Raw genomic sequence first — 13,249 nt, forward strand, 5'->3', positions numbered from 1 at the left:
TTGCACTGGTGTGCTTTCAAACTGCTAAGTTGGCAGGAGCTGAGATAGAGCAACAGAACTCACCCCATCGTGCGGATTCAAACCGACATTCAGGTCAGGTAAGTGACCAGAGGAGGAATGACCACTGGGAGAAGCGCAGAGAGACTGGGAACTGTGGTGCAACTGTAGCCATAGAGCCAGACGCCTTCATCTGCAACGAAACATGTCTCTCCAGGGGTGCAAACTTGAATATAATATTGGGGGGGGCAGGTAAGGCCTGCCCCATATAATCATTCACAAGGCATGACGCGCGCGCACAAACACACCATTTGAATGGCAATGACCATGAACTTGGGGAGGGGGGGGGGTCCCTTCAACTATTTTATTGGGCAAGGGTGTCTCTCCCATATTGGTCTGTACAGCCACAGCAGGTGGTGTAACCTTCCAATAGTTTGACCTCAGCAGGCAGACAGATGCCAAGAAGAAGAAGAAGAAGAAGTTGTTGTTGAAGTAATTGGGAGTGCACATTAGATTTGGAGCAAAGTGTTGCCAGTATGCTGATGACACTCAACCCGACTTCTCTGTAGCAAGCATTTGATGATGATGAATTAAATTTCTCTAGTGCCCTCCATCCACAGATGATTTTTGCAATAATTAATAGGATTGCACGGCTAATTTCCCCTTTATTTTCTGGTTTTTGTGGCTTTATGATGTTGTTATGTATTTTGGTACTGCCATGGAATGAGTTGATAGGTAACATATAAATTAATAAATATGAATAAATTAATATAAATAGACCACAACTACCTATTGGGTGTATAAGGGATAAGGTGGTCTCTCAGGTAACCTGGCCTTATATGTTAGTACCAACACCTTGAACTTGTTCCAGTAGCAGATTGGCAGCCTTTGCAAATCCTACAAGCTGGATGCCATGTGGGGGTATTATTATTATTATTATTAAAATTTGTATACCGCTGTATACCCGCAGGTCTCAGGGCGGTTACAACATAAAATCACAATATAAAAACACAACGTACATAATCAAAATAAAAACAAAAACAACCCCCAATAACCTCCCCCTTCTCCAACACATTTTAAATGGACATTAGATGTCAATCAGCTAAAGGCCTGGTTAAAGAGGAAAAATTTTGCCTGGTGCCTAAAGATGCAGAATGAAGGCGCCCGGCGAACCTCCCTGCGGAGAACATTCCACAAACTGGGAGCCACTGCAGAAAAGGTGTGTTCTGCAGATATGGTAGATGTAAACAAGGCTGATTAGAGGAGCTTCTGAGGGGAGGCTGGGACAAAGGAAGGAGGTGGAGCTTTGAATGACTGGGGCTGTGGTAGGCATGGTTTGGCAGAGTGGGAATTATGGCATCTTCAATTTTAGGAGACAGCAGCCACCACTGTTGACTTTATAATCTACTCACATCTTTTTTCACTGGACTGCACTTCGCCCCACCCTGGGCAAGAAAATGCCCAGGGCCTAGGATATCATAGGCAAAAAATCGCTACCAAGAACTAAAGGAGAGGATTTCCCCCCCCTAAAGGACCATTGAAAATGGATAAACAATTAAAAATGTATTGAAAGTAGAAAGTGTGGGGGGGGGAGAGAAAAAGAGAAATAATTTCTAATTAATTCTAGTGCCCTGCACAACCCCAGTCTATTTGTAATCCTACAGGGAACATCTTTATTGATCTGGGGGACGTTGCTGCAGACTTCTGATGCTTATCTCAGCATAAAAATAGGCTCTCGTGATGAGCAGTGATTTAATTACATGACAATCACCGTTAACAGTGCATGGCGAAGACCCCCCCTCCCCCCCCAAAAAAAATATGCAGAGGAAGACTGGCAGTGATAAATGTGAGCCGATGGCTTTGACTTTCAGTAAAGTCATCCACTGCCAGGAATGGTAGGAAACCAACCCCCCTCCCTTCTTCCTTTTCCACCTCACTCACCCCGCCCCCCAGTCTTTTCTGTTTCTTAGAAAGCAGCTTGCTCTGTTTGAGATGTGCCCAAGGGATCTTAAGACATATTGGTGGGTGGGATAAGAGAGAGAAAGTGGAAGAAGGGGCGAGGATTATGATCAAAGCAAGGCTTAAACCATATGACAGTTGAACTTGCCACCGTGTGATGCCTCTGAGGACATTGCTATTTCGTTGCACAGGTGCTCTGTCGGAAAATTTGCTGAAAAAAAATGTTTCCTGCAGTTCAGCACATTTTAAAAGTGTGCCTGGAGAGCTGACCAAATTTAGGCTTCTCAAAATTTGTCAACTGGGATGTCACCATCATACTTTTCACAGCATAGCCTTCCAAACCATGATAAGCAAATTTAGCAGTAGCCATTCAAATTTCAGCTGAACTCCATAGATATTTCTTTCTGCTTTTTCAAATTTTCACTGCTTCTGTTTCATTACCATTCCTTCAATGTTGTCAGCTGCATGTTATGTGAGAGCGCAATGCATCATGGGATTTGTAGTCCTGGTTGTTGCCATTCTTATCACTGGCTGCATAGTTGTACAAATATATCCATAGTATGGCATGGTGCTCTCAGTATTTATCTCTGCACAACATTATGGGATTTGAAGAGATGCCAAAATACCAACATTTTCACATCAAAGCTTTGCAAGGACACAGATATCGCAAGAATGTATGATCGTCATGAAAAGAAGAAGAAAAAACCATTGTGTTGCAGGTGGAACACTCCACTGATTTGTCAAAAAAAAATTGGCAGACTTTTAATATGGATGCCACAGTTTTTGAGCAGGATTCAGAAGTACTGAACTGCAGTAGAAATCCACACAAATTGCCAATGGCAATTCTTTCAAATACGTGAAGAATTATCACCATGGCTAGGTCTTCCTTTGTTGGAAGTTTCCATGCAACTCATCTTTTATAAGATGGGTATGCATGATTTAAGACTGATAAGAGTTAGGGACCTCCACATTCTTGGACTATCCCTGTCTATTTAACCCACCAGTTTACTTCTCTGTCTCCTTGATGTTTAGACTGGCATGTCTTAGGTTACATCCTGTTTGCAACTCCCTCGTCCTCATGCTGCTTTGGGATTTTTCAAAATGAATTTTCTTTTCTTAAAAAACAAATAAACACTGCCCTTCAATTTATGCCCCCAGTCTGACAAAGCCCATATTTCCCCATGCATATTCTCTCTATGAGGATTATTACATTTGTTTTACCATCACATTACATTCCAGTAGCCTTCTCCGTTCGCTTCAGTGGAATACAAATGGAGAACGGTCCTCTACTGAAGTCAATGGGTAAACCATACATATTCTGCTTCTCCCCCATAAGGCACTACTGGATCAGATTGCAAATGAACACAGCTATAGAGGCAAACACACAAATACACACATCTTGGCTGGATTTGGATGAAATAAAACCCTTAACTCATGCAAAAAGAAGATGATGACCCTTTACTTTGAAATAAAATATATTCCACGTTGATATTTATTGTGCCATCAAAATGTTTTCTGTATATAAAAAAAGGAATCTCCCATAAACCAAACCCACAGAAAGCTGCTCAAAGTAACTGGATACATCTGATGGAAAGCAAGTGGATCCAACATCAAGTGATCTGGTATGAATTTTCATGGCATGCATTATGCATGTGGGTCTAGGAATAACAAATGGATATCAAGACCCAGGATATTTCTATCCAAGGCAAAAATGTTCTCAGATATGGAGACCTGCTGTCTTTGTAACACGCCCCACAGCTTTCAGTGAACCAGTCTTGGATCAGCTGAAGGAATTCAATCATCCTCTGCTAAAGACTCTCCTCCCTGGAAGAGAGGGGAGTGGTTGTGGGCGGGAGCCTGAGCTCCACCTCCTGGCCAGGGACCATAGCCCCCGCCCCTCCTCACCTGGCTGGTGCCGACGCCCACCGGAGGCAGCCAACCAGGTGTCTCCGGGGGGCATGTTTAGCAGCTTAATGCTGCGGGGCCAGCTCCGCCTCCTCCTCAGTCGTCGTCGTCCCGCAGCGAGTCACCCACCCTCCACTCCCATTTAGCTCAGGGTTTAGGTTTTTGGCCTTGCTATGGACCTTAGGTTGGTCGCCCCGGTTGTCTGGGGGGCCTGGTAGAAATTTTTCCATTTGGCATTAGGCTTTTTGGTTTTTTCGCCTACCTCGTAGCAATCGTCACAACTTTTGTGGTATTGGTGGGTAGGTTAGGCATTGGATTCATGTGTGTCAAGGGCTAGGTGTGGCCAACGCCTATGCTATCTACCGTGGGTTATCCCGTTAAAGGAATCTGGCGGTCGTGTATTCCGTCCGATGCCTGCTTGGCGGGAGGCCATGGCACGACCCTCAGTGACATCAGGGGGTGAGCCTATAGTTGTATTAGCATCAACAGGCTCCACCTACTGTTGAATAAACCCACCTCCTATAGTCATCCAATGCCTAAGCCAATACCTTTTCACTGCTGTAATCAATAAAGTTGTGGCCTTTTCTTGCCCATTAACCTTATATCGCGTGTCCTTGTGTGTTTATTTCACATATCGGGGGTCGGGCCCTCGATCCACAAGAAACTTTCCAGAGTTGTCCTCATCCCAATGTGATGTTTCTTCACCTGCTTCACTCTGCTGCTTCACAGGAACTTAAGGATGTAAGATTTGGCTTGCAGGATCATAGAAAGACCCATTTAGACCAGTATTCCAAAGCTAGTCAAGAAGAAACCCACTTTGGAATCTCACATATTGGGCATAAAGGAGATTCCATTCCACACTGGCCGTCTCATGTAAAGGTAAAGGGACCCCTGACCGTTAGGCCCGGTCGAAAATGACTCTGGGGTTGTGGCGCTCATTTCACTTTACTGGCTGAGGGAGCCGGAGTACAGCTTCTGGGTCATGTGGCCAGCATGACTAAGCCGCTTCTGGTGAACCAGAGCAGCACACGGAAACACAGTTTACCTTCCCGCTGGAGCGGTACCTATTTATCTACTTGCACTTCGTGCTTTTGAACTGCTAGGTTGGCAGGAGCTGGGACCGAGCAATGGGAGCTCACCCTATCATGGGGATTCGAACCGCCGACCTTCTGATCAGCAAGCCCTAGGCTCAAAGGTTTAACCCACAGCGCCACCCGCATCCCGCCATCTCATGTAGGAATGTATAAATCTGTCAATCCTGGTTTTCTTGCTTTAACCATCTTATATTCTGCTTTCCACATTTCAGCAGCAATTTGCAATTTTAAAAAACCCTTATTCACCAGTGTTTCTCCTAATATATACACATACACATTTTTCTATGCAGCTTTGACAAATATACACATGTTCCCAAACAATTTTCCCCAGTATAAGGCATTTTTGTATATTATTTTCATTAATATATGCACTCGTATGCCCGCCTTCCCCTAATATATGCATTTTTGTATTCAGAGAAATGCAAATTCTGAAAGCTGCCTGTGTTTCAGTATGTATATTGTTTTAGAAAGTGCACATTAGGTAGGTTCACCTTTAATTGCAAACGGAATCCATTCCCCCCCATCCCCACCAGAGTTCTTTGTTTTTAAAGAATAACTTTTTAAAAAGTTATGTTCCCTCTTGCCTTTCCTCTTGAAGGATAAGGCTTGCCTAGGAACTGAATCATTATAGCCTTTTCATATACAAAGCAAGAATTATGCCTCTAGATTTGCCTTCCTCAACTACACTCCTCAATTGTTGTTGTTGTTTAGTCGTTTAGTCGTGTCCGACTCTTCGCGACCCCATGGACCAGGCACTCCTGTCTTCCACTGCCTCCTGCAATTTGCTTCGAGAACACTGTCCAACCATTTCGTCCTCCGTTGTCCCCTTCTCCTTGTGCCCTCCATCTTTCCCAACATCAGGGTCTTTTCCAGGGAGTCTTCTCTTCTCATGAGGTGGCCAAAGTATTGGAGCCTCCGCTTCACAATCTGTCCTTCCAGAGAGCACTCAGGGCTGATTTCCTTAAGAATGGAGAGGTCTGATCTTCTTGCAGTCCATGGGGCTCTCAAGAGTCTCCTCCAGCACACACTCCTCATTTACTGGACTACAACTCCTATTGTCCCTGGGCAATTCTAGCAGGGGTTGTAGTCTAACAACATCTGGGACCCAGCCTAGAGTAGAAAAGGCTGCTCTTGGGAACCAGCAATTGGGAACCTCCAGCCTATGAGCCGAATTAAACCCAGCAGGGGGTCCTAATTCACCCACAAAGCTTTTTTCTCCAACCATGGTCCCCTGTCTTACACCTAATGTCTTATGATCAGGTTTTGGTCAGGTAAAGATTTTGCTCCCTACCAAAAACAGGGCTTGGAAGCACTGCTGATCCACTGACTGCCAGTGGTTGCAAAGCCCCGTGCCTTTACCCACATGATTTGAAGACAAACTGCGTAGGCAAAGTAAGTAGGGTTTGCAGTCTAATCAGTGGTCCTTACAGAGCTCTGCCAATCAGCTGGTCATCAGTGCCTTTGCCCATGCAGCTTGACAATGGAAGCACTTCACCCAACATCATGGTGATTGGCAGGTTCTGCAGCTCTGCCCACCTGTCAAAATGATCTGTGGGTGTCGAGTGACCTGAGAATCCAGCCCACTAGCTGGAAAAGTTTCACCGTCTCCACTCTTGACCAATGCGTGGCATCAAAGGAATAACTAAAATACATTCAGGGGATTTGATGAACACACATAACTCTGGATTCCACAACCATGTTTTCTTCTCTTCTGCTTTTCAGGCATAATTTCCCCTGTTTGCAAGACAGACTAGAACTCAAAAGTCACTTCAGTCCTCTAAATGCAACTAGCAATGTATAATGCAACACAACCACCATCCAGATTGCACATTTTTAAAATAGCTCATTAAAAAAAAAAATCACAGGCATTTTTGTTATAGCATTTCCTTTGGCGTGATGCAAATCAATGCATATAAGGTTATAAAAAATACTTTGCATATGTAGTGTTGGCAAGTCTTTAGATTAAGGTGTGGCAGGAAGGGACAAAGAGTTTGATAAGATGGAATTTTAGAAGGTAAAATCGGAAATCCATAGGGTCCAGAGAAGATTTGCTTCTGGTATTCCTGTTGAGTGGCTGATTGAAGGAAGTCTGTTGCCAGCAAAAGACTCCTCCCAAGAACAGCAGCAGGTACAAACAGTTTAAAATGAATAAACATCAGCAGCAACTGCTGGGTGAGAAAAAATTGAGACTGCTACAGCACTAAGCAATTTCTCGTAATTATGATAGAACAATTTATCAAACTGTACATTGCTTAAAGCCGAAGTTGGGCACCAAAGACTCACTAATTGAAAGTTGAATACCATCTACACACTGTCATTTGGCCTAACAATGACTCTTTTCTTCTGTCTCGATGCCAATCTGCTGGATATGTTTTAAAAAGTAAAGTAACCCAGAAGATTTCATATCAGCTTTGTTGATCTGCTGTGCGAAGCAAAAAGAGAAAGATTGTTTTTCTATGATACAAAAATCAGAGGAAGTCCCTTGTATGGTTTCGACTCCAAAATCCACACTGAAAGCCATTCCAGGTTCTCCAGTTCTCATTTGGTTCTTACAGGGGCATATCAATGTGCTTGGGAAAAGAGTCAGATACACAGGATATATCTATATATGTTGATGCATGTCTTGCAGATGAAACCTCTTGGACACAAGGCAGGGACCACAGCACTGGACTGATCAGGAGAGGGCAGGAGAGGGTACCCTGCGTGTACATTTGCAACGGAGTGTGTCTGTCTATGTGTGTGTGCATGCACATGACGCATTCCAAGCTTCATATCCTACAGAGCGCTCCGTTTCTTCCTAATGGGACTAGAGCCACTGTATGGTTTCAATTCAGCACGTTGCACCTGTAAAAACAAACAGACGTCACGTTTGCAACAAGGTAACCCAAGCTCACTACGCTGTGCATTAATGGCTCCCCAAGGAAAAGCCGAGGGAAAAACTAAGGAAGGTTCAAAAGTAATGAATCATTTTCTAAACACAGTAACATGGGGGATTAATTGCAGGAAGGATTTGAAAAGTCATGCATCATTTCTTGAAAACCAAAATATTAAAACCAGATTTTTTTTTTCTAATGAGATGCAACTGAGCAGGAGGCGGGGAGAGGGGTCTTCCACCTGACTTTGGCATTTGGCAGAAAAGGCCTCATTCCATTTTATTTTTAGTTCTCTTTCATGGAGTTTGATAAAGTAATGGGACCCCCTCCCACCATGTCATGTGGCAAGTGTGTAGTTCTTTCAGAATTTGGAGAACATAGTGTCTACATTTGTTTACAATACTCAACATAGTGTCTACAATTATCATTTCTTATTTGCTTCCACCCATTACAGCTGTATTCAGAGCAGTGCTAAGGGAAGTGTTCCATCAGCACAAGGACTTATTGCTGTGCAATGGAACTTTCTTCTCTTCTCCTTCCCCTGTATGCCCCCTAAATCTGTTTTGGGGTTCCCGCAACCCCCAGAGCAGATTTGGGGATGGCGCAGGGCACACATGCGGGGGTGCAAAAGTGGGATACATTAGTGCTAGTGATATCTTGCACCCGCACAATGATTTGGTTGAATATCACTCTCAGGCATATTCAACAATAACATACTCAACAATAACAATAAAGGAAACCCAAAGCAAGATGTCTGAACAAAACCTTATTTCATTAAATGCAAGCCACAAGGTCACTAACACAAGTTAGTTTTGGTTTGACACAGTAAAGCCAAACTTTATCTAAACTTGGATGTTCCCAGTCCTGTTGACCCTTTGTGACTGGACCTTATTCACTCTGACAGATTGACTTGTGTACAGAATCTCTCTTTCAAAGCATACAACCATTCTCTTTAAATTTCGCATTTAATTAAGCAAATTAATTAATATACCGCCCTATACCTGGAGGTCTCGCCTTGCAAAATGGTTGTTCCCAAACCCAGTTGGACCTGAGTCTATGCATATTTAGCTTCATGAATTTCATGAAGTGGTCCTCTGTGTACAAAACCTCCAAAAATAAGTGTATTGGCATTTAAATTAAAGTGTCATGAGACTCTCTGTCTTATGCTTCAGCGACAGACTTACACAGCTACTCATCTAGAATTTATCCAGGTCAAAACACAATAATGACATCTTCCTCTCTCCAGCTCCACACTTAAAAAAAATAAAATAAATCGAAAACAGAACCACCACCGAATGTTGTGTTTGTGGAAGGATTAGGAAATGTATGCAACAAAGAACCACCCCAAAATGTTGTCTTGGTGGAAGGAATAGGAAATGTATGCAACAATTCTAGGTAACAACAACAACAACAACAATAATATGTCGCCCATCTGGCTGGGTTTCTCCAGCCACTTTGGGTGGCTCCCAACAGAGTATTAAAAACACGATTAAGCATCAAACATTAAAAACTTCCCTAAACAGGGCTGTCTTCAGATGTCTTCTAAAAGGTAGGCAATGGTAAACTGTCTGCCTTTATTAGGGTGCTTCCAGATGACCTGTTTATTGAATATTCATTTTGATGTGTTGGTAGGGAGTTTAGATGTTGCTGCATCAGGGCAAATGTTATCACACACTTGCCAGTGCATTTCCCCATCCTAATTGCAAGAAGTCCAAGCTTTGGGGGATATGGGTAGATAAAGGGGCCTGGAGGGCCACATTCGTCCCCTGGGTCTGAGGTTCACTGCCCCTGCTCAAAGGCCACCAAGGATAAGAGAAACCACTCAAGCAAAATTCATAAATGCAAAACCTGAAATGCAACCTAAACAGAAAAACAGGAAAGCAACTTATTTCTGTATATAAATATTAATGCATGCCGCCAGTACAAATCCTGCATCTACTACAAGAAAGAATTGGTGCAGACAGTGAGAGCAGAAAATACACTTAAGCTTAATGACTTTGTAGACTGGGCAGAAGCAAACAGAGATAAACTGGGATTCTGTCTGCCCAGAGGGTTTCCTCTAATGACTAGCCTGTTGGACCTTGATGCTTCTGGTCAAGAGCTGTTCGTCAAATGGCATAAAAGGATGTCAAGTTCACATGCCTTTTAAAACAAACCGGGAGCCAGAGATGTTTTGCTGCTTAAAGCAGAACTTAAACAGCGTCTAAGGGTCAATACTGTTGTAAAGTCTTGCTGAACCATTCAGACACCAGTTCAGGGCTGCCCTGCCCATGACACAGAGTGAGGCAGGAGCTTCGAGTGTGGGAAGCCCAAACGAAATAATGTTAAAATCAGAGCAAAGGTGGCTGGGAGAAGTGGGTCTGTGACCGTTTTAGAAAAAGAGCACTTTGGGGGATACAATTCCTTTCCATTCGGGTTTTTATCCCTCCCTTTTCCTGTGTCCGCCTCCTCCTTTCCCTTCCCACCCTGGTTTATGGTTTCTTCAGATGCCTTATCTCCTCTAGCCCAAATGCCCCTTCCGTGTGTTCCACCAGCGCTGCACCTGGTGGCTCTTTGGGCTGGTGTCTCTGTTGGACGCAGCCATTCATTACTTACCCTTTGAACATCAGATGGCACCCTGGAGAGGAAGTCGAGCAACTCATTATTGTCAATGGCATAAGGGTTTCTAAGCTTCTTAGTAAATTTATTTATGCCTGCGAATGGAAACACCAACATAAAACATGGTTTTGTTTTGTTTTTGTTTGTTTTTTAAAAGGCGGTGATAAAACAGACACATCACACTATATAAAAGGCCTTACTTGCTCATGCAGGAAAGGGAGGAGGAGTTTAACAAGAAAAAAATAGTGCGAAAATACAGACAAGCCAGACACGTGTTGCTGTCATGTGGAATAATTCACAAACATCTTTCCTTAAAGGAAGTGGTGGGAGGTTTATTACAAAGCAAGCCGGCTTGTCTCGGCAATGAAAAGTCCCATTGTTCAAAAAAAAGGGGGGGAGCAGAGAAGCAAGAACGGCCATCACTCAGAACTTAAGGGTGGCATTTCTGGCTACATTTTGGCCTTGGGGAGGGGATGACCCATTGCAAAATATACCAAGTTGTGAGTGTCCCCTTCCATTCTGTGCATTCTCATTAGGGAGAGTGACAATTTAAATTCATGGGCCATTCCTAATTGACAAGGCTAGGGATGGGAGACAGGAATTCAGTTTGATTCACATTTTTAATGCAGACCTACCTAATTTGCAATGTCCAAAGCCATATATGAATTGAAATACAGTTATCCTCCAATATTCACACATCTCTGAATTTGTGATGGGGTTTTCTAGCCCAAATAAAGTATACAAAACCACATATATACAAGGGGAAACTGCACAAAACTGCCTATTTCAGTGACAACATACAGAGCTACAGTTTCCAGAGTGGTTTAACAAGCAGTTCCTCTTTCCACAGAACTATGGGAAGAGTAGGTCTGTGATGGGAATAAGGGCCTACCAACTCACAGCTCCCAGAGCTGAAGGGGGGGCAATGACTCTTCAGAGTGGTACCATAGTGCTTTATTTATTTATTTATTATCATAATTTTTATTGAGTTTTCCATATTTCATTTCAGTTCAATACACATATTCACAACTTATATTATTTGCTCAAAATGAGCTATGACTTCCTTCCATACCATAGTGCTTTAAACGTATGATGACCAACTTACCCCAGATTAAAACGATGTATCTTAGTGGTATGTAATACAGGGTGATCATGACTACTGCAAGGACTAAACAGGCCAGGCTAGAGAGGAAAGGAACTGTCCAGTTGAATGTGCTGTGGAAAAACAGGAAAAATCAAGAAGAGAGAAGTTTGTTGTTTCGTGTTCACAGATATTTCACATTTTGCAAATGCAGCCATGACTCGAATGGTATTCCATTCAACAAGAGAATGCCACTGGAATGCAAAAGTGAAGGCTACATGTTCTGACTTTCATTTCCTTTGAAACCAATGAGATATACAGCTGAACCGCACATGTTAGAGCTTTGCTCAATGACGTGCAGATGTGAACAGGCCACCACAGATAACAGCACCACATGCAGATTCAAACACAAGGCCAGTTCACACATTTGGGCTAAATCTAGTTGTTATAGCTGCCGCTAAGGCAAGTCCCTGCCATCTCCAGGTATGGCCTAGTAAACAAGCATGAAGTAACACCTTCACTTTCCTAGGAAAAGTGGCATCTTCATGTGCACCTCCAATGTTATCTCTCCCCCACCCCAAGCAGTCTAATTGTGTACTCATCAAAGCATGAGCACTTTTGTATTCACACAACTCTGATGGAGATGACTTCTCCATTGTCTTCTGCAGGGACCAATCTATTACCGGTAGTGAAAACTGCTGCTAGGAGGGCAAACCCATCCCTTACAATGAATTTTCTTAGAGGAAGTGACCCTTTGTTTCCACCCCACGATAGCAGCTAAGTCAAAAAGCCCTGCTGGAAATTGAAGGAGACCCTGCTTCTAACAGTTTCCATGAGAGTTGCTTTGTTGTGTGGCACTTGGTCTGGGGGTAAAAGCACAATCAAGGGGAAACAGATAAATTTATGGAGCCATGATAGGAATATGCTAGCTTTAGTGTCATGGGACGGGGCTGCCTCTGAATACCAGTGGGTGGGTATTGCAAGAGGGGAGCTCTTGTGCTCAGGTTCTGTTTGTGAGCTTCCCATTGGGGCATCTGGTAGGCCACTGTGAGAACAGGATGATGGACTATATGGGTTATTGGCCTGACCTAGTAGCCCTCCAGATACAGTTGGGGGTCTAGCTCCCCTTAGCCCCAGCCAGTATGGCCAACAATCATCGATGATGGTTCAGCAACAGCCTGGAGAGAGGTGTATCTTGGGGAGGGTGAATCTCCCAGGGAGAGTCCCAAGAGCCAGACAGGGATGCAATGTAAGCATCTTCAAAGCCTGATGCTGGTGCAATCAGATGTGCTGAAATGGAGGAGCACCAATTGAGTCATGAAGAACACTTTGTCTTTATTGATTTCTTTTTTTTGTTTAAGGAAGTATGGTGGGGGCCTGAGAGGAAATAATGCCTCTCTCAGCTTCAATGAAGGCCTTACAATTTGAATTAAAGCAGGGGGTAAAGCGTACTTGCCCACAAACACATGGAAAATATTTTTAAGTCTGCCAACCCCAACAGAACAGAGCTATTTAAAGATCCCTTTGATAGGAAGGGTTATGCAGATGGAAGCGCTTATCCAAACCGTCATGACACTCGCTAAAACCACACTGGTGGACTTCTCCCCCTTCCCTCTCACTCCCTAGCAACTTTAATATTGAGTTACAATGGGATTCCTGGAGGATTAGAGATGGCAGCCATATTAATGCCCCAGTGAGTTCTTAGGGATCATTGTAATCAAAATGAATATGGGTCACCCGGC

The 13,249-nt window shown here is 43.5% G+C and overlaps 1 protein-coding gene and 1 long non-coding RNA gene across 7 annotated transcripts in view; both read right to left on the bottom strand.

Annotated features, from left to right (window-relative positions):
- Positions 1-3,395: 3,395 nt before the first annotated feature.
- The window catches only part of LOC309328923, a 317,695-nt gene continuing 307,841 nt past the window's right edge, over positions 3,396-13,249 (bottom strand). Inside the window, exons 2-3 of the long non-coding RNA XR_014150884.1 lie at positions 4,527-5,727; positions 3,396-3,773 (exon numbers count right to left, since the gene is read on the bottom strand). This is a non-coding gene — a long non-coding RNA (uncharacterized lncRNA). The remainder of the gene's footprint in view (positions 3,774-4,526; positions 5,728-13,249) is intronic.
- The window catches only part of MCTP2 (multiple C2 and transmembrane domain containing 2), a 119,137-nt gene continuing 112,529 nt past the window's right edge, over positions 6,642-13,249 (bottom strand). For all 6 annotated transcript variants that reach the window (XM_081838845.1, XM_081838844.1, XM_081838847.1 and 3 more), the window contains 3 exons: positions 11,532-11,641; positions 10,424-10,521; positions 6,642-7,799 (listed from right to left, as the gene is read on the bottom strand). In XM_081838845.1, the coding sequence (XP_081694971.1) occupies positions 7,731-7,799; positions 10,424-10,521; positions 11,532-11,641 (277 nt within the window). In that variant the 3' untranslated portion in view covers positions 6,642-7,730. The remainder of the gene's footprint in view (positions 7,800-10,423; positions 10,522-11,531; positions 11,642-13,249) is intronic.

The sequence above is a fragment of the Podarcis erhardii genome (genome assembly GCF_964252035.2).
Source record: "Podarcis erhardii genome assembly, chromosome: 14".
Taxonomy (NCBI): domain Eukaryota; kingdom Metazoa; phylum Chordata; class Lepidosauria; order Squamata; family Lacertidae; genus Podarcis; species Podarcis erhardii.